Raw genomic sequence first — 24,977 nt, 5'->3', positions numbered from 1 at the left:
GGGATCATTATGAAGATTGTGGACAGCTTGCTGACGAGTCGGTCATTTGATTCAAGTGTGCTCGAGGAAGGAGATATGGAAAGAAGACTGGATGACAGACAGACGGACGGGCTCTCCAGGACCGGACTATGCCAGCCCTGATCCTCACGCTTCCAATGGATTGGATGTCAATCTTTGGCCAATGACCATAAAGTTCACGCGTGGACCTCATTGACAAATGGACTCTGACACACAGTTGACCATTTTAGTACGGAGACGGGACGGCGGGCGTCTCGCAGATGAAGGCGTGGCGCGCGTCCGAGCGGCAGTCGGCGGACGTCCATCGCCGCGGGTGGGACGCCAGGAAACAGGACGGAGTGTGCTGGCCAACGGTGGCTACTCCCATCCAAAAGGGCTTCCCGCCGCCCAACCTCCAGAGCCAGCGCAGCTCGCGTCCGGAGCGGACGCTGGCCACGGCGCCCTCGGTGGACCTGCGTGGCAGACGGAACATCCGGACTCGAGTCTCTCTCGCCTCCCTTTGACCGCGTTTCCAGAAACGGCGCTTACAGGAGAGAGCAGGCGCGACGGGCGCCGGCCCAGCTGCCCGGGGACGAGGCGGCCAGGTAACAGCGCCCCCTGCGGCCGCTCCAGCCGTCCGGGCAGCTCGTCCTCTGAACGGCAGCGACAGAAAACACGGCTGGAGATGGGGGCCGGGAAAAAAAAACAGTCGGACGTTTGCGCGTGTGAGACGGCCTACTTTTCTGGGCTCCGCCTCCTCTCGGCGGGGAGTCCTCGGCGCCGCCTTTCCCGCCGGGCGCTCGTCCTCCTCCAGCCGCAGGGACGTCAGGCCGTGGAACTGCGTCACAACGGTTCGGCGTTTCAAGTGTCTGTCGGTGGGAACTGAAACTTGGCCTGGCCAATCTACTTCGGTTTCTCGATCGTTCAGTTTTTTTTTTTTCCGTTCCGGGATCGAATCCCTTTCCTCCGGTTTGCTTTTGGACGGGACGGTGCAGGCGGCGCCGGCGCTTACCGTCCAAACTTTGCCGGCTCCCGGCGTGGCCGCCTGAGCACACGGAAGATGGCCACATTCCTTATTTTGGAGCCGTTCCCATTCCCAAAAAAGCGGCTCCGCTTACCTCTGGTCCGCCGAGGGCAGTCTCTCGGCGCCGTGGCGCCACCCCGGCCGTCGTTGCCGCCGCCTCCGTTGCCGCCTGGTCATCTAAGAAGGCTTCGCGGCCCGGAACGTCGCCGCGGGGAGGGTCAACGTTCTCCCACAAAAGCTCCGCCTCCACCTCCAGGACGGCGTGGTCCTCCTTCGGGGGACTCGGAGTGACGGCCGGAGGGGGCCATGTGGTCGGAGGATGGGGCGGGGCCTCCTCCGCACCGAGGTCACACTTTCCTGATGAACGATTTGTGAAACAAATATTTGGGATTAAAAACACTCGGTCAGGAATATTGCTTGTCGATGCTTGTTTGAATTCTGAGCAGGAGAAGGAGCAAATAAAAGATACATGGACATTTGTTTTTAAATGCCTTACTACTACTATACATGGTCGTTTTTGTAAAAAAAAAAAAAGCCTTACTGTACCATGTCGTGTTTCATGAAAAAAGCCTTACTATACTATGTCGTTTTTTATGTTTTTTTTTTTTAACGAAAAAAAGGCTAACTATACTATGTCATTTTTTTTTAACAAAAAAGCCTTACTATACTATGTTGTTTTGTTTTTTTAAAAGCCTTACTATACATGGTGTTTGTCAAGTCAACTATGGAGAAGATATGTCTGCCCGCCCTCCAGACCAACAGGGGGCAGAAAACCCCCCAATCAAACTCACCTCACCTCACCTCCTGCCTGAGGTCATAGGTCATGAACCAGGATATCAGTTCAGCCTTGAAAGACAAGACAAGCCGCAAAGGAACATGAAATACCCTTCTGACCCACCCGATCACCCGCAACTGGTAGGATCAAAAATAAGTAGCACTTGGATGGCAGCTGTTTGATGCTTAGTTTGTTTTCTCACAAGCATAAGTTGCATTCTTTGTGCTTTCCTTTCGCTTGAATGATGATGATGAGGATGTCCCATGCTTGCTTCCTTCCTTCTGTCCCCCTTTTTAAGCTTTTCAACCTAATTCGTTCAGAAACGGTTCATTCTTTCCTCTCGCTGGAAAACTTCACTAAAATTGTAAACTGGAAGGATTTGAGTTGTTCCTGATGTGAAAAGATCGGGGCCCCTTTTCAAAATTTGAAGAAAGTGTTTTAAAGTGACAGTGTTTAAAAAAAGCCTTACTATACTATGTCGTTTTTTTAAATAAAAAAAAGCCTTATTATACTATGTCTTTTTTTTCAGAAAAAAAGCCTTAATAAATGACCATGTATAGTAAGGCTTTTTTTCTTTTCAAAAAAACCACATAGTATAGTAAGGCATTTTAATCCCAAAAATGACAATGGGTTTAGGCAAGGCATTTTTCCTAAAAAAACGACCATATTTCGTAAGGCATTTTTTTCTCTGCATTTGACGCTGCCGTGACTCACCTCCCCTGGGGTCCAGGATGAGCACCCGGGCCGAGGTCACGTGTCCCAAGACGGCGTTGTGGGGTCGGCTCAGCTCCACGCTCAGGTCCTCGTCGTTCTCCTCCAGGCCGTCGGCCCGCGGGTAAATGCTCCAGGTTTTCCGCTCCACGCCTGCGGGCCAAATGCCGCCGCCGTCACCCCCGCCAAAACGCTGCCGTAGAACCCCCGGCGGAGCCCCGTCTTACCCGGATCGAACTGGACCAAGGAGGCCGTGCTGTGCGTAAAGTCCCGAGCCGCCTTGGCCGTGCCGTCTCGGACCTGCGCCGCGCCGCGTTGTCACCCGGTTGGACGGGGGAGGGGGAGGCCGTCGGCGTCGGCGAGACCTACCCGGACGGCCACGTAGGCCGGCTCGGCGCTGGCGCCGCTCCGCCGCAGCGGGATCTCCAGCGCGCCGGCCGTCTCGCAGATCCGGAAGCTTTGGGCCGCCAGCTCGATGCGGGACCAGGACACCGTCAGCCTAAACCCAAATTTCAGGTCTCCGGCATCAGAGAGCGAAACTCCCTCCCTCCTTCGCGCCCAAGCCAAAGACCACCCACGTCTGCGGCGGGGCGGCGTTCCCCGCCGGGTCGCTCAGGCCAAAGACGAAGCGATCTTCCGTCACGTCGGCGTCGGCGGGAAGCACAAAGACCAGCGAGCGGCTCTCCACGTCTCTTTGCGCGAAACGTCCCCTCACGTAGGCTCCTGGAAAGGACGACGGTTAAAAAAACGGGGGCCGAAACCGGGGGACAAAACGGGGGCCATCGCACCGGTGCGCACGTTCTCCAAGTGGCCGAAGGTGGGCGGCGACAGGACGCTGAAGCGCAACTGGTCGGGCGGCGCGCGATCGTCCGCCGCGCGCAGGTGTTTGGACGTGACGAAGACGCCGTAGCGGCCGTCGCTCAGCCGGACCACTTCGCTGGGGCGCCCCAACGCCGTCAGGACGGGCGGCGTCCGGTCCACGGGCTCCACCTGTCGGCGACGACGGGAGGTTACGAACGGGAGGTTACAAACGGGAGGTGACTTGGAAAAGCCCCGAGTGACGTCAATGTATTGTGACGCATTTTCCGTTCGATTGGCTACTTGATGGAAAATGAGAGGACGTCAAACGAATTCCTTCCCTATTTTCTTCGATTTGGATGGAGTCCTTTGCCGCCCTCGCGTGGCCAGAGGGAGCATCGCAGCCCTCTTTTCGTCTGCTTTCGAATTGGTTTTCAACCTCGAAAAAAGACTGGCAAAAACTGTCTTCAATGTGAACTCACGTGGATGTGAAAGACGTCCTCTACCGTCCGCAGCTGCCCGAATCTCAAGTAGCCCGGGTTGCGCCCGTCCCCGGGCAGGAAGGCGAAGGCGTCGTCCCGCGGCGGGCCGGCCGCCTCGTGCCGGTACGCCAGGTGGCCCCCGTCCACGTCGGCCTGGGAGAAGGCGCTGGCGTTGAAGGGGTCGCCGCGCAGCAGTAGGCGACCGAAGCGCGGCGCCCGGATCAGCCGAAAGAGCAGCTCGGAGGGCGGGGCCCCGACGTCGCTCAGGCGCAGGTGACGCCACGTGATGGGCGCCGTGCCGCCCTGGGCCACGCCCACGCCCTCGTTGCTCTCCAAGGTCGCGGGCACGCCGTCCACCGCCACCACCGTCACCTGGACCGTGCCGGACTGCCGCCGCCGCCGCTCGCCGTTGCTCACCGTTAAGCTGAGCGAGCGAGGAAAGAGGTGCACTTTGAGTTGGATTGATTTCATCAAGGGATTAATACATATTCATTAGCATATGTTAATGAACCCATACAGCAAGGGTGTCAAACGCGGGTTGGTTCGCGGGCCGCAATAACATCAACTCGATTTCATGTCGGCCGGACCATTTTAGATATAATATTTACGATTTTTTTTTTAAGAAATGGATTCAAAGAACTGCATTAAAAGCCCTGAATATTCCGTTTTTTATAGATCTAAAACAACTGCTTTTTAATATATATATTTTTAGATTTTACAAAATGATTTTTGAACTAAAAACACAGAAAAAAATGGATTAAAAAATTACAATCATTGATTTAAAAGGGGGAAAATCAGGAAATTTAATATACATCTATACCAGGGGTCGGGAACCTTTTTGAAAGAGAGAGAGAGAGCCATAAACAATTCCTATTTTCAAATGTTATTCCCTGACAGCCATACTCACAATTTAAAAGTCAAAATACATGAAAATGTGCCCATTTTTTTAGTCATTTGACCACTTTTAAAGTAGAAAAAGTCTTTGAATTCTTTTGACAATATCAATGAGTCAATGCCACAGTGCCGATGTGACGTTCCTATTGGTGCATTTGGGACTCGGCTCGCTCACCACCGCTTTCCATATTTTAGCTCAGAGCCATATGCAACCATCAAAAGAGCCACATGTGGCTCCCGAGCCATAGGTTCCCTACCCCTGATCTATACTACTCTTCATTTTAATTTGATCCTAAAACAGAAGGATTGACTTTCTCGGGCCGCACAAAATGAGGCCACGGGCCAGATTTGGCCCCCGGGCCGCCACTTTGACACCTGTGCCATATATGGTCACACAAACTTTCCAACAAGAGTATGGATAGGGTTACTTCCTGTTGATTTTGAGGCAATTGCAAGAAAAATAGCACGGGTTGCCATTTGAGACGACGGAAGAAACCACCCCCCGCTGACCTGAAGGAGTCGCCGGCGTCCCCTCGCCCGTTGTCGTGCGTGTAGCAGACGCGCTGCGCGGCCACGTCCATCTGCGTGAAGGAGAGCAGCGGCACGCCGGGCCGCGCCAGCCGGTGCAGCAGGCCGTGCCGCGGCGCCGTGGTCACCTCGTAGACCAGCAGGTCGGGACGCCCGATGGCGTCCCAGGCCCGCAGGCAGTCCGTGTCCAGGACCACTCTCCCGCCCTGGGCCACGCGCAGCGGCCCGATCTGCAGAGAGACGTCGCCTGCACGCCGAGCGGGCGGGCGGGCGGTTCGGGCGTTCGCCGCGTCAATAATTCATCCTTCCGGAAGGCCCCGAGGCGCGCCGGTTCGCCCCACTGGCCAAGCGGGGCCTTCGCCGCCGCAGACATCAATAAGAGATGAGACGGCGCCGGCCTGCCAAGACGCCGTGTCGGGCGTACGCGCCGCGCGGGAAACAAAAGAGGAAGCGCGTCAGCCAAAAACAAAGCAAAAAAAACAAAAGGACCATAGCGTCAAAAGGTGACGTGAGGCCTTCCGTCACGGAAACCACTTGCCGTCCAATTCGTCCGAAGCGGGAGGGTTGGCGGCCGAACAGCGGTTGAAAACCCGATCTCCGAAAGTGCCCATCGTGCCAACCCTTGGCTTCAAATGGATGGGACGTCTATCTGGGCCAATTCGAGAAACCAGCCGTGAAAATGAATTGGCTTTGGAAGGGAGTGTTGCCCCTGCCAACATGGCCGCCGCCTGCCCCCGGGCCATTTTGCTAGGGGCAAAGAAAGCTCTTTTCACGCTTCTGCCATGGCTTTATCGCCAGTAGATGTCCAATCCATTCCAAGAGGGAGGCAGCGGGTGTACGCTCATTCATCCGCTGCCAACTCTCCCCCCCCCTTCAAACGGATTGGACGTCTCAGACAGCTAACGAGGTGAAATAAGCTCTGCATTCGGAAGTGTGTCGCCCCTGCCAAGATGGCCGCCTTGAGGCCATCCTGGCAGAGTGCGCGCGCCAAAAGCATTTGTTTTTTTTTTACCACAAAGAACAAAACGTCCGTCAATTCCGTCTGGTTACGGACCTGCGTGGGGCGCGTGGATGGTGATGTTGAAAAAGTGGGCGGGGCTTCGGTGCCGGAGGTCGCTCAGGCCGAAGCCGAAGCCGTCGTGATCCCGGGCGTGGGCGAAGGCCGCGTAGCTCAGCCGGTTCTCGTCCACGTCGTCCTGAGTGAAGTTGTGACCCGCCGCCAGCTCCCTTTGGCCCGCCCCGTCCTAAAAAAATGGCCGCCAGACGTCGGGCGGCGATCCCGTGGAGGCCGAGCGAGCGAGCGAGCGGTCCTACCTTCAGATGCAGTTTCCCCAAACGCGGCGCGGCGTCCAGCAGGTAGAAGAGCGCGGCGGGCGGCGTGTCGGCGTCCTCCGCTTGCAGGACCGCGGCGGAGATGACCCGACGGGCGCCCGGCTCCGCCTCCGCGCCAACGTTCCTGGAAGCCAAAGAGGGAGGTCTGGTGTCGGTCAATTGGTATCTAGCTATTATGTGGTTCCAGTTTTTGTCCAGGTTTACATCTTTCGATGTCACTTCCTGTCATTTTCTTAAGACAACGACTCACTTCCTGTTCATTTTGGGGCATTCTCATGTCACTTCCTGTCATTTTCTAAAGACACCGACTCATTTCCTGTTCATTTTGGGGCATTTATTTCTTCCTTAGTCATTGCTTTGGACTAACGGACTAAGCCCTATTGATCGGGTTGTGCCCCCCCCCACGTTAGAAGTCAAAGCGGACTTTTTTTTCAATGAGGAAACAAAGCGAAGCACGCGCCGAGCCGGAGACGGAGCATCTGGACGCGACGTTTACGGCGACAGCGGGTCGTTGGACCCCTCGGGGGCTCCCGCGTCCCGCGCTGGTGTCGGGCCGGCTCTGGGTGGGGGAAGGGCGGCCCTCTGTATTGTCCGGGGGCCAAACGACACGACAAAGCGTCTGTCTGCGTCCTGAGTCGGAAGTAAAACGGGTCGCCCCTACAGTCCGTCCATAAGCCCGCCCATCCACACGCCGGTCCGTCCCCGCGTCCCTTTACTCCTCGTTTGTTCCGCTTTCCCGGGCCCGACATGCGGCGCCGGCACCCCCGTCCGCGGGGCCAGCCAGTCAAGGATGCAAATTCCCAAATCAGTCATTGGAACGAAAAGAAGGTTGGCGCCGAAGCCACCCGCCACATGTTCCTTTGCCCCAAATGCCCAGCCGGCCCAAAAAGACGGCGTCTCCCGCTTCCCGCCCATCGCCGCTTCCCGCTAACGACAGCGGCGCTTGACTCGCAGCCAAAAAGCACGTGGAAACCGTCGCGTCAGACAAGGACAGGACGGAATGCACGCAAAGCAAATGAGCTCAAATGTACAGGAGGGAACCAGAGAGAATTGCTCCAAACACACAGGAAGTGAGCCCAAAGTTGACAAACAAGGTAGCAACCAACATGAAGTGATCAAACCAACAGGGAATGATGCAAAAGGAGCAGGGAATGATGCAAAAGGAGCCGGAAATGATGCGAAAGGAGTCGGAAATGATGCAGAAGGAGCCGGAAATGATGCGAAAGGAGCTGGAGATGATACGAAAGGAGCCGAAAATGGTGCGAAAGGAGCCGGAGATGATGCGAAAGGAGCCGGAAATGATGCGAAAGGAGCCGGGAATGATGGAAAAGGAGCCGGAAATGAACAGGAAAGCACTTTGGAAAAAGAAGAAATGGCGTAGAGAGAGGCACCCCAAAAGCCCCAAACCACAAAGGACTCCAGCCGCCACCCACTGCGTCGCCCACCCCGACGCCAAAAGACGCCCGATTCATTTCCGGTGGGTCCGACGGGATGACGTACTTGAGAAGGCGGGCCGGGTGGTCGTCTACCGGCAGAACACGGATGGCGGCGGCGGCGTGGAGCGAGTGAACGCCGTCCGACAGGCGCAGGGCCAGTCGGTCCTCCGGGCTCTCCGAGTCGTCGTGCTGGTAGCGAAGTCTCAGACCTGCCCGAGCCGGCCAATCAAATAAAAACGCCGACAGGGGGGGTTGGGGGGACCATTGACTTTGGCGTTTCCCACGTACCGTCCCGCAACTGGCGCAGCGTGAAGGAGGAGCCGCCCGGCAGGGGGGCGCCCACGTCGCCGGCCATCAGGGCGCCGTGCTCCGGCGCCCCCGTCAGGGTGAAGGTCAGCTCGTCCGGGGGGGCGTCCAAGTCCCAGGCGTCCAGGAGGGCCGGCGTCAACTCTCGCGCCCCGCCCTCCTTCACCTGAATCACACAGATTTTAATGGGGGCAAAAAAAACAGGGATAGTGGGCGGGCCCATCCAATGGTCAGGTGGTTTTCCGCCATTGGACTTTGAGCCCACTCACGGTAAAGTCGGCGAGGCGCAGCCGGGGCTCCTCGTCATTGACGGGCCGGACGATGACGGCGAGGGGGACGGAGGCGGAGCGGTGGAGCCCGTCGCTCACGCTAATCAGCAGGCGGTCCTCGGTGGGCTCCGCCCCCCGGTGCCGCGACTGCACGTAGTTGATGGAGCCCGACGTCAGCTCCGTCCAAGTGAAGCGTTCTGCCGGGTCAAAAGAAAAAAAATGGGAAATTAACACAATTACAACAGAAAAATGGCTCCCAAAATAAACACACAGAGCTGTAGCTAGCTAGCTAGCTAGCTGTCAAAGTGCTACCTATGGGTATTCCGGCGTTGCTCTTCTCGTATCCCGGCGTGGGTTGAACGTTCTCCAGGAAGCCGTGGAGAGGTTTGGCATCCAGGTGAAAGGTCAACTCCTCGGGAGCGCTGTCGGGGTCCCAGGCCCCCAGGACGCCCCCGCAAAGACACGCCCGGGAACCCTCGTCCACCGCCAGAACGGAGGCTCCTGCGCGCATCAGGTTTCAAATGGACGGCTAATCTGGCACACGTCGTATCCAGCGCGTACACGCTACTTTGTTAGCAACGCGCTACGCCGGCGACACGCTAACAACAACTGGAATAACGTTGGGACATTTCAGCTCACTTGCGTAGGAGAATCTCACCCAAAATGACAGCGGGAACTTTGTTGTTGACAGGAAGTAGCGTGACGTTCAGGTCGTAGACGGGAAGCGTGCCGTGCAGCGGGACCGGGGGCGCGTCCCCGTGGCAACAGACGTCCGCGGCTCCCGCCTCGCCGTCCGAGATGATGAGCGTGACGGTGTCGACGACGGGGGCGGGGCCGATCTCGCCACCTGAACGCCGTGACGGGAAGTTGCGCCGTCAAGACCCTACCGTGTGTTAGTTTAGCATGTTAGCGGCTGGCGCTAGGCCAAGTGTATTCGCTGAGCGGCATTAGAGCAATGTTAGCACGATAGCTAGGTGTAAAGGCTGAGCAAAAAAAGTTCTAGCTGATGGCGTAGCTGGAAAATATGAGTAGGACGGCGCAAACAGATGTACTCGCATGGCAACGGGAGCAAAAGTCAGCTGACATAGCTCGCTGAGTTAGCTTAGCAAGGTCAATCAAAGGTATTCCGCTGAGTAACGTGAGCTAAAGCTAGCTCAATTGTGTGAGCTGGGCCTTGTTAGCCAAAGCCACTCACCGGCGTGAACGTAGAAGACGTGACCTCGCAGGAGGTCCCGCTGCGAGAATTTGTCCACGGGAATTCCCGCCCGGTGCAGCTGGCCGCCGAGGGGCCGGCGCGCCAGCACGTAGCTCAGCTGGTCGTCGTCCCCGTCGCCGTCGCTGGCCGCCAGGTAGTCGGCCGTCAGCTGCACGCGGCCCCCCTCCGGGCAACGCAGATCGCCGCGGAGGCCGGGGCCCAGACGCGGGGGCTCGTCGTTCACGGGGACCACCTGGAAAGAGCCCGGAGACCAGAGGTCGTCGCTCGGTCCCGCGCAACTCCTCAAAACATCTGCCATTTTGTTGACCATGCTCAACGTCCAATGCCTTTCAAGTGGGAGGGAGGGAGGGATGGCGGCAAATTCCCACCAATTCAAATAGATTGGACTTCTTCAAGTCATAAACTTATCACGCCATCAAATGTCTATTTCAGAAAGGGTCGCAAGTGCTGCGTTTTTTTGCCGGCGGCCATCTTGGGTGGGGCCACCGATGGATGACTATTTGTGAGTACTCGTCAAGAGCGCTGATGTCATTCTAGTAAGCTATCGCAATGGCGCTTCAAAAGGTGGCGCAGATTTACTTGAACGAGGAGGTCCACCAGAACGCTGTTGACGCCGTCCGTCACTCGCAGCCCGACGTCGTCCTCGGTGGTCTCGGAGTCGTCGTGGAGGTACCTGCCACAGGTGGCGTTATTTGCGCCCATCGCGCCGTCCCCCCCCCCCGCGGCGTTGGCCTCACCTGACGGCGCGTTCCCTCAGATCGGCCAGCGTAAAAACCCGTAGGCTCCGCCCACGCAGCTCCAGACGGCCGTGGCGTGCCGGCCGCTCCAGCTCCACCCGCAGGTGGTGCGCGCGGGTGTCGCGGTCCCGCGCCTGTAGGTGCTCCTCCGTCACCAAGGCCCAGCCGCCTTCTTCCACGCGCAGAAGATTGCTAAACGCCTGAAAAAGGGGTTCACTCGTTGGGGGCCACGGAAAAAACTTCTTCCAGACCTCAAAAACGTCCCGCCGTGACATGGGCGTTAATCATAAACTAGAAAATTCTGTGTACGCACCTCGGGCGGCTGGTCGTCCACCGGCGTGACGGTGATGTTGAAGAGGACGTCCGTCACGGCGCCGCCGCGGTGGTCGCTGACCGAGAAGACAAAGTGGACGGCCAGCTGGTCCGGTCCGATGTCCTCAAGCGGCGGCATGTAAGCCACCTTCAGGTGGTCCACGGCGTGCTGCGAAAGCCCGCAATGACTCGGTCATTGAGGCCGCCGGGGCTCGCCACCCCCGCGAGCCTTGGCGGCGGGCGTAGCCACCTGCGTGAAGGACTTGAGCGCCGGCGTCAGCGGGTCCCGCCCGAGAGCGGCGCCGTCCACGTAGAAGAGACGCCCCGCGTCCATCAAGCTGCGCCAACAAAGAAAAGACAGGGTTAACGTTAGCAAAGATCATGTTAGCCAGAACATTGGCCAATACTAATTTAGCCAATTGAACTCGTTATCATTAGCCAAATGAACATTAGTGAAGATAATGTAAGCAAAGTTAAGATTCGTAAGCGAAACGAATGTTCATCTAGTTAGCGCAGTTAATGCTAGCGCAGTTAACGCTAGCGCCGTTAACGCTAGCGCCGTTAACGCTAGCGCCGTTAACGCTAGCGCCGTTAACGCTAGCGCAGTTAACGCTATTACCGTTAACACTAGCACAGTTAACGGTACCATAGTTAACGCTAGCACAATTAACGCCAGCATGGTTAACGCCAGCATAGTTAACGCTAGCACAGTTAACGCTAACAAAGTCAACGTTAGTTGTGTTAACCAAAGTGACAGTTTGTGAATTCACGTTAGCAAGGAGACAGTTAGAGATTTCACAGGAGCAAAGTTTGGCTTTCTGTCTATCTCTAGCGTTAGCAAAGTTAACGTTAGCCGGCGTTACCCGGGATTTCCAGGGCTGAAGCAGGGCCGGGTGACCGTGTAGGTGAGGTCGCTGTGCGGGTGTTCGGCGTGGCTGAAGTGCAGGTGTGCGCGGGTGATGTACGCCACTTGGGTCTCCTTCAGGGTCACGTGTCGCACGCTTCCGGGCGCCTCCGCGGGAAGCTGGTCCTCCACCGGGAACACGCTCACCGCCACCGTCTGGACGGCCGTGACGGTTTAACGTATAAGGTTTCCCGCGGACGTGCTCTCCTGTCAATCGTCGACACTCACGTAAGGCGGCGACAGGTTGGGCGGCCTTTGGCCGTCGGACAAGGTCACGTCGAAGGAGTCCTGGAAGATTTCTTCTCCGGAGTGCTGGTAGAAGATGAGGCCCCGAGTCAGGTCGCGTTGGAGGAAGGCGCTGACGGGGACGCCTGAAGACGCAAAAAGCAGCGTGAGCGCCAAAAATAAACGCATTTCCAAGGCACCCTTGACATCATTTTGACAACAACAAAAACCTTCTTCAAACAGTCCATTTGGATTATGGCCTTCAAAGAGTCAAACAGAAAGTGGCCCAAAATGAACGAGTGACCTGTTAGTGCCTCTTGATGAACTCAAAGGAACAGGAAATGACCCGTAAAAGCCCCCAAATGGACAGGAAGTGACCAGGAAAATCCCCCAAACGATTCAAAAGCACCTGAAAATGAACAACTCAAAGGAACAAGAAATGACCCGTAAAAGCCCCCAAATGGACAGGAAGTGACCAGGTAAATCCCCAAAATGATTCAAAAGCACCTGAAAATGAACAGGACAGGAAGTGACCAGAAAATGGCATTTTCTATTTTACACTTATTTGAAATAAATGCACTGCATCTCTGACATATATATATATATATATATATATATATATATATATATATATATATATATATATATATATATATATATATAAAGATTAAAGGCGATATTTTTTATTTTAATACCATGGATAAAGAGCTAAAATGGGTCAATGGTGAGCCATTTCAAAGTATTTTAACCATAATGGCTATCCAAGCACTCTGTGGCAAAATGGCCGCCAAGAGCTTCTCCTACAGCGGAAGTGGATTGGATTGGATAACTGCATTCATCCCGTATTCGGGAAATTTCGTTGTCACAGTAGCAAGGGGTGAGGATGCAGAAATAGGAAAGGCATTTTAGACATAAATAGATAGGTCATAAGTGGGCTAATAAATAAATACATGAATAAATATATCAATAAATAAGCGTCTTGCTGAAATATATATAATACATATAAGTGCGACGGCGCACCATCAAGCGCAATGGATGCCATGGCAGTCGGCGCTCGCTCGCTCGCTCACTCACCCGGATCCTGGGGCGAGGTCCTCTTCAGGATGCGCCCGGCCCTGGGCGGGACGTCCACCCCGAAGAGGATGCGGGCGTCGTCCGAGTCCAGGTCGGAGGCCAGGAGCGTGGAGGGCTCCAACCGCAGGGCGCCACCCTCGGGCACCTCCAGGGCCACGTTGTTGACCAGGAAGGGCGGCGCGTCGTCGCGGGGCAGGATGTTGATGGGGAAGCTGTGACGGAGGCTGTGGCGCCCGTCGCTGATGCGGAAAAGCACGCGGTCGCTGGTGGTGTCGCTGCCCGAGTGGCGGTAGAGCACCGCCCCTTGGCGCAGGTCCCGCACCTTGAAGGTGAACGACTTGGTGCCTGGCCAAAGAACAGGGTTAGGGGTTAAGGTTGGATTTGGAGGATTTGGATGCCACTGGATTTTTGCCATTGAATTTTTGGGGCCGCTTTATTGAATTTGTGCCTTTTTTTTTTAAATCAATGACATTTTTGTGAGTAAATACCGAGGCTGGAAAAAAATGTGGACTCTGACGGGCGGGCGTCCAATTTGACTAGCGGCGTGCCATGTGTTGTTGTCCACGCCCACGCTGGCCACTTTGATTCAATTAGCGAGCGGCGCAAAGGCGGGCCGGCGGGCGTCCGTCCCGGCGGCCGCCGGCGCGCCAGGACCGACGCCGAGGACGACAGAAGGCCAAGATCACGTGACAGATTGCGAAGGGAGACGTCGCCGGCCGCAAACTCATTAGCGGCGGCGTCCGGGGGATGGGAGGGGGCGGGGACCGGCCGCTAATTGGGCCCGAAGGCGCGACGTCGCCGCCGCCGGTTCCTTTTCCCCAACGCCGCCTTGGCGCCGCTTTTGAAGGACGGCGTCCAATTTGGGGAAAATAAAGCCATTGTAAACAAACTTTATGGACTAAAACTCCCGGTTAATGGGCGCCAATTGATTACGCAGATGCTTCAACGTGGCTAAAATCATTTGTAAAGCTTGTAAGTCAGTCATGATTTCATTTCAATGACAGTCAACGCATTGACTTTGATGGGAACGTGGCTCAAGGCGGCCATCTTGGTAGGGGCAGCAGCTAACCCTTTTCAGGATTTTGCCGTCAATTTGAATTTTTTGTCGACATCCAATCCATTTGAAGCGGTGAGCTAGCGACGAATGCACCTTTGTTTTTTGGCGTCCTGCCCTCCCGCTTCAAACTGATTGGACATCTATGGCCGTCCGCGGTCGCTGATGAGTCCGTTTAACAGTGACCTCCAAAAAAGTCATCATTCTGACTATTCTCAAAAATCTCAGATCTTCAAAATTGAAAGCGCCATTTACGGCTAGCGACGCTATCTGTTAGCGGCAGTGGCGGGCCGTCAGGGCCCTTCAAGGCCTTCTCGGCTGGCCTAAGAAATATCTGAATCATATAGTATTCTATTTTGTCCATCAATACTTATGAAATCATTCCAAATGGTCTGTTAGCTTCCTTTCATTGCTTTTCCGCCTGGTTGCACTCTTTCCAGATGTGTGTTTTCATATAGCTGCAGTAGAGGTTTTATAGCCATAAAAAAGTTTTGGAGCAATGGATTGATTCGTTGAAGGCGCTACGAGAAAATGCACGGACCGCCACTGGTTAGCGGCGAAGGAGTTAACTAAAACAAGCCAGCGTACGCAGCCAGGGGAAAAAAAAGCAACAACGCGACGGGCGTGTTGGTAATTAGTCCCTCAGGTGAGCTGGATGGACGGGCAGGTAGGCAAGCGTCCAATTGGCTGAAGGCATTGGACGCGGGACAAGGGCTCCGCCCCCGGGAGGCCTGACAAAAGTTGACGCGCTAAAGTTTTGGAAAAAAATAAACAAAAAATCAACTCCGGGGATGACGTTGCGACAACAAGTGATGTCGGCGAGGAGGAGGAAGAGGAGGAGGACATAGAGGAGGACGCTGCTTTCCAGCTTTTAGCTTAGCGTGTTGCTAGCGTGCACGTCAAGCCACATAGGTCCGTCCCGTGTGTGGTTGATTCGTCGCCGGTCTTTTGGTCCCCGGTCTTTTGGTCGCTGGTCTTTTGGTCGCCCCGACCGCGACAACGGGCGACCAAATGACCAGTGACAAAACAAGGTAAAACAAGACGGTCTACGCATGAATAAAAGGCAACAATGGCCATGAGCACTTTCACTGAGCCAACGTGTGAGTGTAGAAGAGTTTGTATGTACATGCGTTGCTGTCCCTTTAAGAAGCGACGTCAGTCAGTCGGGGTCTTAACAAGTTCTCCAAGAAAAAACAATAAGAGTCCGGGAAATTTGGAGCTTTTCTTTAGTCTAATAATGAATAGGGCATGAAGTATGACTAAATAGTCATTCACAGTTTGTATTTAGGGAATTTGAGCAACCATTTTAAATGGTAATTATCAATAACCTTCCGGGCGACCAAAAGATCGGCGACCAATCGACCGTGTACCGGTCCGTCCAGCAATCTAACCTCTGACGCTGAGGGTGCCGTGCGCGGGCCCGTCCACGGCCACCAGGGAGACGGAGTCCTCGTCGTCGTCGTCGTCCACGATCTGCAGCTCGGCCCAGGTGATGGCTCGCGACTGGCCCTCCAGCAGGTCCAGCCCTGAGCGGGACGCCGTCGCCGTCACGGGAGGGCGGCGGTCGGCGGCAGACGCGGGGACCCCCGCTCGCTCCGTACCAGTGTTCCAAGAGACCCGCGGCGCGTCGGTCTCCGCCGGCCGGATGGACACGTGGACCACGATGGGCGCGCTGCTGGCGTTCCTCTCGTCCACGGCCCGGAACTCCATCTGGGATGGGACCCCAGCGTTGGCGTTTATCCACGGCGACGGACGTCCAATTCCTCCGGTCGGCGCCGGGACCGACCTGAAAGTTGTCCCGCGCGGGGCGACTGGCGTTGGGGGGCTGGTAGGCCACCTTGAGGTCCCGCAAGTCGGACCAGAGGAAGGAACCCGCGGGCCCGCCGCGCCCGTCCAGGTGGGTGAGGAAGCCCCGGGGTGGCGGCGCGCTCACGCGGAACAGCAGGCCCTCTCTGGGGGTCTCGGGGTCTTCGGCGTCCAGGGCAGCGGTGGTGATGGGCGTCAGGACGAACTGGTCCACTTCCAGCAGCAGGGACGCCGAGAAGGCGGCCCGTGGCGGCTGGTTGGGCGCCGCCCCCGCGATCCGCACCGGCAACCACAGAGTCTGCGCCTGGACAGACGAAAAAAAGGGCAAAGAGTTGTATTGAATATCATCAAATATTGGAAAATGTACAGGAAGTCAGCCTAAATGTCATACTAATGTATCATATTATCCCAAAAAATTGTGTGTGTTTTTTTTTTTTTTTTTTTTTTTTACCTCCAGCAGATCCCTGGTATCCGGCTGGCGTAGTTCCACGCTGATGACCACGTAGTCCAGGTCGGGCGAGGGCGGACTGAGGTGTTGGTACCTGAGGCCCAAGGTCAGGAAGTCCTGGCAGCTGGTCTTCAGGAAGCCCGCCTCCTTGGCGCCGCGCGTGCAGCCTCGGTTTCCCGGGCAGAGCGCCGCCACGTCGCGACCTGAACGTGCAAAATGCCCTTTTTGCGTGGCTTTGGCTCTGGGTGACGCACGCGCCAGAGGATTGGGCCAGAATCCGGGCCCCTTTTCCAGGCTCCACCCAACGCTCACCTTTCCTTTGGGCGTCGTCGTCGTCGTTCCCGAGCACCAGCCGACCGGCGACGGGCGCCCCGGGCACGGCCAGCGGTCGCACGGCGCACGCCGCCTCCCCCGGGATTCGGAGGCGGACCACCGAGTCGTCGATGGGGTTGGACAGGGCGTAGAAGCGCGGGACCTCCAGAGGGGCGGGTCCCAACTCGGCCAGCCCCCCCGGCGGGGGCTCCGTCACGCGCACGTACAGCGCCGCCCGCTCCGTCCTGGTGCGGGACGGGCCCAACCTGCCGTCGGTCAGGGGGGGGGGGGCGAAACCGTTACGCCGTTGACCCCACCAGACGGCACTATTATTCTTAGCAATTGATTTTGGATCGCTTCCTCCAAAATTTTGGGGGAGGGAAAAAAGGCCCCGAGTCGCCATTTGTACGCCCGAGTTAAAGGCCTCCAACTAAAAGTGGATTTAAAGAAAACTGTCCAGAACAAACCAGTAGATGCGCAGCAAAACCCGGTCAGTGTCCAGCAGAGGACTTCCGTTGTGTTGGTACGCCACTTCCTCCGGCAGGAAGTTACAGTCAAACAACTGAGGACAAAGCCAAAATAGTTAGCAGGAAATACACAGGAAGTTACCTGCAGTTGCCCAAAAGCAACAGCAAATTTAACCAGCACATAGAAATAAAAGAACAGGAAGTCAAGTGAGTCAAAAGTCAACAGGAAGTGACCCAAAAGTAAAAAGGAAGTGACCCAAAAGTAAACAGGAAGTGACCAAAAATAAACAGGAAGTGACCTAAAAGTAAACAGGTAGTCAAGTGAGTCAAAAGTAAACAGGAAGTGACCCAAAAGTAAACAGGAAGTGACCCAAAATTAAACAGGTAGTGACCCACAAGTAAACAGGAAGTGGCCAAAAAGTAAACAGGAAGTGACCCAAAAGTAAAAAGGAAGTGACCCAAAAGTAAAAAGGAAGTGACCCAAAAGTAAAAAGGAAGTGACCCAAAAGTAAACAGGAAGTGACCCAAAAGTAAAAAGGAAGTCAAGTGAGTCAAAAGTAAAAAGGAAGTGACCCAAAAGTAAACAGGAAGTGACCTTAAAGTAAAAAGGAAGTGACCCAAAAGTAAACAGGAAGTGACCCAAAAGTAAAAAGGAAGTGACCCAAAAGTAAACAGGAAGTGACCCAAAAGTAAACAGGAAGTCAAGTGAGTCAAAATTAAACAGGAAGTGAACCAACAGTAAACAGGAAGTGACCCAAGGGAAGGAGGCAACCGATCAAAAGAGGGCGGAGCAAACAGAACCAACCTGAGGCGTGAGCCGTCCCACGCGCTGCGTCATGGGCTCGTTGAGGACCACCTCCACCTTGCAGTGGGTGTCGGCTTCCGCTTCCACGTCGGGCCACGCCCGGAAGCTCAGCTGCTCCCTCTGGAGGAAGACGGAGCGTCCCCGCGCCACCTCCACCGCGCCCACGTCCGCCTCCCCCGAGTCGCCGGCCGCCGCCTCCATCGCCGGCGACAGGGCCAGCAGGAAGAGGGCGATCACGGCGGCCATCTCGGAACCCCGATCTTCCTGCCGGGCGCCAGAGAAGAAGAAGAAGAAGAAGAAGAAGATGTTTCAAAAAGCCATCTGCTCCGTCCATTAGTCCGCCAGGTCACGTGGCAGCGGACCCATGACGTGCGGCGACGCTAATCCGAGCTGCGTAGCGTCAATCATCCCGTCGCTGTTTGTGTTCGGTCAGTTTTTCGTGAGCAGATGTCCAATCTGCTCCAAGTGGGAAGTTGGCAGTGAATACATGAAATTCCTTCAGGTCCTAAACCCTGTCCCTAACGGCCGGGAAGTTACCCGAATTCAACCAGAAATACCCTAAGGTCAGCAGAAACAAACTGAAAGGCAACAGGAAGTGACCCTAGATGAACAGGAAGTCACACAGAATAGGCCAAGATGAACAAGAAATGATGCAAGAACACTCAAAGTGGCCAAAATTAAACGAGAGGTCCGCCAATCAGCAGGAAGGGACCCAACATGAACAGGAAGTAACAGTGAATAGCCCAAGATGAGCAGGAAGTGATGCAAGAAGGCTCTAAAATGAGCAGGAAATGACCCAACACCAACAGGAAAGGAGGGAGCTGGCCTAACGGCGGCTCTCATTGGCTGTCCTTGACGGCGATGGACGAGATGGAATGAATTTTTGCCCCCTCGGCCCCCCCCCTCCCACTTCAAATGGATCGGACGTCTACTCGCTAAAAACCAACGTCAGCGTACCAAAACAAGGGCAAGTCTTATGACAGGAAGCGGGCCTAAAACGCCACGCCGCCCGCATTCCAGTCGCGTGGGGTGCGCTCACCTCGGCTTGCCTTGGTCTTTTTGGCGGTCTTCTTCTGGCGTGTGGGCCCTTCCGCTCCGTCCGAAAGCGATCCGTCCAAAGCCGGACCCTCCTCCGTCCAAAACAGGACGAGCGTTGCTTCAATCTGGGAAGCAAAACGCAGACAGGAAGCGAGAGCTCAGGATTTGGACTTTTACAAGCGGGGCGCCCCCCCCACCCCCCACCTACGGGAGCCCCCAACCCCCGCTTAATGACCCCGCCATAACCGCCAAACCCCTCCGCCCCCTTCGAGCCCTCCCGCATTCCACGTTTGTCTGTTTCACCGCTTAAGTCGTCGGTGACGGCGATGGGCGTCCAAAGCGTTTGGACCGAGGCCCCAGCGAGCGAGACTTGGCTTTGAGTTGCTTTTCAAACGGAGAGTCCAAATGGGGCACAGAAGGTTTCAACTTTGAAAGTACATTGCGTTCATTTCCACTTTGACGGAGAAATTGGAAATCTCAAAAGTCCCTTTGGGAGGAGTCTCCCGCCAACTTCCCGCTTTGATTGACAGTCGCCCGTCAGCCGACCTCGCCCGTCGCGTCCGATCAGTCGCCGGACGTCGACGACCGATCGGGAACTCGGAGGGGGGCGGGGGCTATCACCTCCACCGGAGGCGGGGCATCCCGAGGGGAGGCTCTCATCCTCAAATTATGCTAATGAGCCATCGCTTTGATGCAAAACGAGCCCGACCGCTGGCTAATGTTTGTCCAGTCGTGAAAGGCCGAGACTCCCTGCGAGAAATACCAGGAGCGGGGGGGGGAGGAGGGGGAGGAGGGGGAGGAGGGTCTGGGCGGCATTACGGGCGCTCGGTGGGGGCGCGGCGGGGCAGTCTGGGTAATAAGGCGGCGGCAGCGGCGGTGGGGTCGTCTCCCCGGGCCTTTTACATTATCATATTTCCACGTCATTACTTTCTTTTTCCACTTGAAATGAGGAAGCAGATCGACGGTGCGTGCGTTGGATACCCGCGGAAGAGCGCTGGCATGCACGCACGCACGCTATCCCTTGCGCCCGCCCCAAAAAGCACTAAACAGGTGCTGTACGGAGACGACTTGAAGCAGGGCTGCTAAAGCAAGGGTGTCAGACTCGGGTTGGTTGGTGGGCCACTTTAACGTCAACTCCATTTCATGTGCGCCGGACCATTTTAGATCTAATATTTATATATTTTTTAATTGGATTATAAAAACTGAATCAAAAGCCCTAAATATTCCGTTTTTTTATAGATATAAAACAGGTTATTTTAACTTTTTTTTTTCTTAGTAAGGGAACACATCTAAGAATCATTAGTTTTTCATTTCAAATGGAAACATTGTGTCTTGTGTCTGTGATCAAGTCTCTTCTGCCTCCCCTCCCCCCACCAACACACCTGAATCTAATGATCAAACTGGTTAACGATCTCCCCAATTGTCTTCAAGTGGAATTTCAGACGTAAGAAGCCTCCCAATCCCATTTCTTTATCTTGCTTGTACTTGCACAAAAACCAAAAACTCCATAGAACGCTAACTACTCCAGTCGATTCCCTTTTTGAACTTGTACTTATTTATGTCACCACTTATTCATGTTGACTACTCATTTACGTTGAATACTTATTGATTTATGTTGTGGACTACTTCGCAGGCGTAGGGATACGTCATCGCTTTCACCAACTATGATTGGCTAGAGTGGACGAGCCAGAGCTAGCAAGCTTTATCTGTAGCGAGCTGCACAAGCAAATCTATTGTTGTGTTGATTTAATAGCGCTTTTGTCAAGCCGCAATGGCTGAAGGAGGTGAAGAAATGGATTTGTTTGCAGAATTACTGTCAAAGCCATTTTCAAGACGGACTTTTCAAGAAAAAAAAAAAAGATGGACATCATTAAGAAAGGTCGGCAAGCCTGTCGCAACCGGGAACAAACATTTTCAGCACTCAATGGAATAAAAATGGATGCCAGAAATACGACAGGACAGGCTGGACTTTCAGCATTAGCTTCGATGGCCGTAGAAAAGAAGGAAGAAAGAAAGAAAGAAAGGAGGATGGATATTGTGTACAGTTCAAAAGGATTTTGGGTGAGTAAAATATGGCTATATTCCGAAATCATATTTCAATTGTGGGCCCGGTTCTGATATCTGAAAAGCTCCAGTGTTTGTATTTAATCACTAAATGCTGCTAGGAAGTGGATTTTACCCCATTTTAGTGCAATTTTTGCCGTTTCACGTATGGACGTATATGGACGTATCAACGTTCATCGGCAGAGGTTGACAGGTATGCGATGACACCACGCTCACAAAATGATGACAAGTATAGTAAACAACGACACGACAAAATGGACGAAGCATAACAACGTCGCTTACAAGACAACCGTACGACGCAAAAAGTCTGTACTAAAGACGCCACGCAAATATACGAGCTAGCTAGCTACACATTCAGTGCACGTTGATCTCATGACTCCGCCCACATACAAGATGACGACACAAAGACTGTACTAACGACGACGCGCAACTCTGCGTATAAACTCCGGGGTCAATAAACGTACGCAACAAACGGCACGCCACGGCACAAAAACTGTAGTAAAGACGATACGCTAGCACACAACATATGTAAGAAGGCGGCGGGACGACGAGGACACGTGGCGAGGCCACGCCACGCCATGACACGCAACTCGACGACGATGCACGGAGACGCAAAAAGACGACACCGCAGATGGCGCGAGTACACGGCGATGACGTGTTGTTGTCGGACTTTACGCCTGTCGCCTCGCCATCCGTCAACGCGCGGCGCCCGTGACATCTCCGTCGTGGCCCGGGGGTCCCCGGGGTCCGAGACGGACGGACGGACGGACTGACGGACGGAGCGGCGGCCGTCCTCCTCCACCGTGGGCGCGGCCTGGCCGAGCGCCCGGCCCGACGAGCGCGTTCAAGCGGGCGGCCGTAGCCGCCGATTAGCGGCCGCGGGGCGGAGCCGCGCTGGCGCCGAGACAACGGACGCTTTCTGTCCAAAGGCCTCGGCGTGATTGGCCCGTGCCATTTGGCTGCCAGGAACGGGAACGGCGAGCGGAAGGAAAAAAACACAAAAAGCGCGCACGCCATCGCAGTTCACAAGAAAGTCGGGCCACAAATCAACAGGAAAGGGTGCAAAGTGGCCCAAAAATGAAGAGAAAGTGGGCCCAACAAATGAACAGGAAGTGACCTGTTAACGACAGGAAGTGACATAGATTGCCCAACAAATGAACAGATAGTAACATGTTATCGACAGGAAGTGACATAGATTGCCCAACAAATGAACAGGAAGTGACCTGTAATCGACAAGAAGTGAAATTTAATGGGAAGTAAGTGTGACATACTAGAGTGTTTGATCTATTAGTGTGACATACTAGAGTGTTTGATTTATTAGTGTGACATACTAAAGTGTTTGATTTATTAATGATTGAATGTTGAGAATGCACAACGAGTTTGGATTGAATGTGTGTATCGGTGTTCGATTGGTGATCCTTGGATCCACATGGCAAGTGTGGGGCATGTTAAAGTAGATCGGTATTCGATTATTGATGTCTTAGCAAATAGCTTGAGGCACGGGAGGTGTGTTGAATCATTACAGTAAAAGTTTGGATTGAAGTAACAACAACATCTCGCTGTTCTGATTATTTCCCCCTGTGTGTCAAGGTATGCTGTTTGTTGTAAAGGCTGTTTGAGTTTGGGGTTTGTAATATACACTGTTTAGCGTGTGAGAAAAGAGATAATGGTTATTAATGTTTATTTACGTTTGAATTACGGGCGTGAATGTGAGAGTCTCGGTCACGCACATGGAATAGCATTTAGCACGCTACCTTCGGCCACCATTATCGTTGACAGTGTCTATAACGGTCATAGAAAGGATGTTATATTATTGATATTGCATTGTTTGCCCTGTTGAATAATAGTAGGACTACTAGAAGTTGTAAAAGTAAAAGATATAACAAGTTATGACCGTGTGTTGAACGAGTGTGTGTGTGCATTGGGTTTTGGGTTCTAAAGTGTTGATAATATATATATTTATATATATAGGTGTAATTGTACATTATGTTTTGGGTTCTAACGTGTTGATAATGTATATATATGGGTTTAATTGTATGTTATGGGTTTTTGTGTTAATTAATTACAGTAAAAGTTTGGATTGAAGTAACAACAACATCTCGCTGTTCTGATTATTTCCCCCTGTGTGTCAAGATCGAATGCAGGGTGTAACATAAGCTAACCTCAACAGGAAGTGACATAAAAATATGATTAATCAACAGGAAGTGACATAAAAATATGATTAATCAACAGGAAGTGACATGAAATACGATTAATCAACAGGAAGTGACATGAAATACGATTAATCAACAGGAAGTGACATGAAATACGATTAATCAACAGGAAGTGACATGAAAATACGATTAATCAACAGGAAGTGACATGAAAATACGATCAATCAACAGGAAGTGACATGAAAATACGATCAATCAACAGGAAGTGACATGAAAATACGATCAATCAACAGGAAGTGACATGAAAATACGATCAATCAACAGGAAGTGACATAAAAATACGATCAATCAACAGGAAGTGACATAAAAATACGATCAATCAACAGGAAGGAACATAAAAATACAATCATTCAACAGGAAGTGACATGGCAATCCCCCAAAATAGTTAGCAAGTGACAACTAAGCACTTCCAATCAACAGGAAGTAACACAGTCATTGCCTAAAGTGAATAAAAAGCAATTTTATGTCAACAGGAAGTGACGTGGCAATGACCCAAACACCTTTGACCTCAAAATTGCAGTTTGAGGGAGACACGTATCTATATTTAAATGAGTACTGAAGGAAAAAGTCAATTTCTCAAGGCTAAATTTGTGAACACGTATTTGCGTGGCCAATGCATGCAGCGGCGTGTCAGATTGGCGGAGGCGGGGCTAGGTGGCGTGGCTCCAGCGCCCTGGCCGCCGCCCAGTGGCTCCCTCCGCGGCTTTCGCGGCCAGATGACACGCCGCTCTCGTCGTCGGGGATTCCTTCCCTCGTGGCCGATTGGCCGAGGTGAGGCCGACAGGTGCCGAGGGGGGGGGGGGGGGGGAGAGGGTAGGGGGGGGGTGACGTTGGATGGGGGAACGTTCGCCGTGTGCGTGCCAAGCGCCCACGTGTCATCCGGGGTGTGAAAAGAGCACGTTCCAACATGGCGGCCGGGAGCCATTGGCCACGCGGCGGTCGCAAACGCTTGCGCAAACGGAAGCGATGATGGACGCTGTGACGAGCCTTGCACCAATAAGGAGGCTTCTGGCCTCTGACCTCTGACCTCTGGCCTCTTTCTTCTTCTACGGATTCACCCGCTCTAAAAAGTTGGCCAAAACGGAAATGACATCAAAACAAACAAACTTTTGCCAATGAATGACTTCATTTGTTGGCGGCCATTTCAAGTGGGCGGGCTCTTCTTTCACATGCTGAATTTGCTCACACTAGAATGGCCAATCCAGTTGACCTTTTGAAGACCTCTGCGACCTTTGACCTCATCAACTCAAAACGGAATGGCCTCTTCCCTTTCATATTCCAAACCTATTCTGCAAGTTTGGTAATAGTCACTTTTATCCGTTTGATCGGGGCATCTTGAAAACAAATTTCCTGACCTTTTGACCTCACGAACACAACCCGGAATCAGCGCTACGGTTTCATGCTACGAAAATAGCCTGCAGTTTGGTGAACAATCCCTAGATTTGTTCCTGTGTTATCCTGAACGCAAACCTATTTCTGACCTGGGTGACCTTTGACCTCACCAACCCAAAACCAAAGCAAATCTACTGTTTCATTTGACCCCAAAAAATCTGGGGCAATCATCCCGGCAATCATTTCTGAGTTATGTTGAGGGGAAACAGATTTCTGAGCAGGGTGACCTTTGACCTCAAGCCGCCAAAACGGAATGATACCTCTCCAGTTTGATATTCCAAAAATTGCAATAAAAGCTATCGACGATACGTGGGGCGTTATCCCCGTCCCCACCCCCCGCCCAACCGGCGCGCTTTTG

The 24,977-nt window shown here is 53.7% G+C and overlaps 1 protein-coding gene across 1 annotated transcript; it reads right to left on the bottom strand.

Moving 5' to 3' along the window:
- Window positions 1-230: 230 nt before the first annotated feature.
- frem1b (Fras1 related extracellular matrix 1b) lies at window positions 231-19,128 on the bottom strand. The gene is made up of 34 exons (XM_077607782.1): window positions 18,952-19,128; window positions 17,913-18,176; window positions 17,108-17,202; window positions 16,641-16,906; window positions 16,332-16,531; window positions 15,861-16,184; window positions 15,676-15,784; window positions 15,466-15,600; window positions 13,021-13,365; window positions 11,950-12,092; window positions 11,681-11,877; window positions 11,068-11,155; window positions 10,819-10,986; window positions 10,506-10,705; window positions 10,348-10,441; window positions 9,748-10,000; window positions 9,211-9,399; window positions 8,865-9,053; window positions 8,553-8,749; window positions 8,266-8,449; window positions 8,042-8,186; window positions 6,524-6,665; window positions 6,264-6,453; window positions 5,192-5,456; window positions 3,788-4,211; window positions 3,296-3,497; window positions 3,086-3,230; window positions 2,877-3,006; window positions 2,735-2,807; window positions 2,511-2,660; window positions 1,116-1,378; window positions 737-1,042; window positions 547-650; window positions 231-470 (listed from the first exon to the last, which is right to left on the bottom strand). Exons 2-34 carry the CDS (start codon window positions 18,156-18,158, stop codon window positions 245-247), a joined length of 6,387 nt encoding a protein of 2,128 aa, XP_077463908.1. The 5' UTR covers window positions 18,159-18,176; window positions 18,952-19,128; the 3' UTR covers window positions 231-244.
- Between the last annotated feature and the right edge of the window lie 5,849 nt (window positions 19,129-24,977).

Source organism: Stigmatopora argus, chromosome 8 (genome assembly GCF_051989625.1).
Source record: "Stigmatopora argus isolate UIUO_Sarg chromosome 8, RoL_Sarg_1.0, whole genome shotgun sequence".
NCBI lineage: Eukaryota > Metazoa > Chordata > Actinopteri > Syngnathiformes > Syngnathidae > Stigmatopora > Stigmatopora argus.
Note: the sequence above shows the minus strand (reverse complement) of the source record. Positions and strands in the feature narration are given on the sequence as shown.

Bases quoted from the DNA above. Each gene is read 5' to 3' on its own strand.
- frem1b (XM_077607782.1), bottom strand. From the start codon at position 18,158: ATGGCCGCCGTGATCGCCCTCTTCCTGCTGGCCCTGTCGCCGGCGATG. The intron at 4,212-5,191 runs GTCAGCGGGGGG...TCGCTCGCTCAG, and splicing joins GACGCCGGCGACTCCTTCAG to CTTAACGGTGAGCAACGGCG. The intron at 3,007-3,085 runs GTGGGTGGTCTT...ATTTGGGTTTAG, and splicing joins AACGCCGCCCCGCCGCAGAC to GCTGACGGTGTCCTGGTCCC.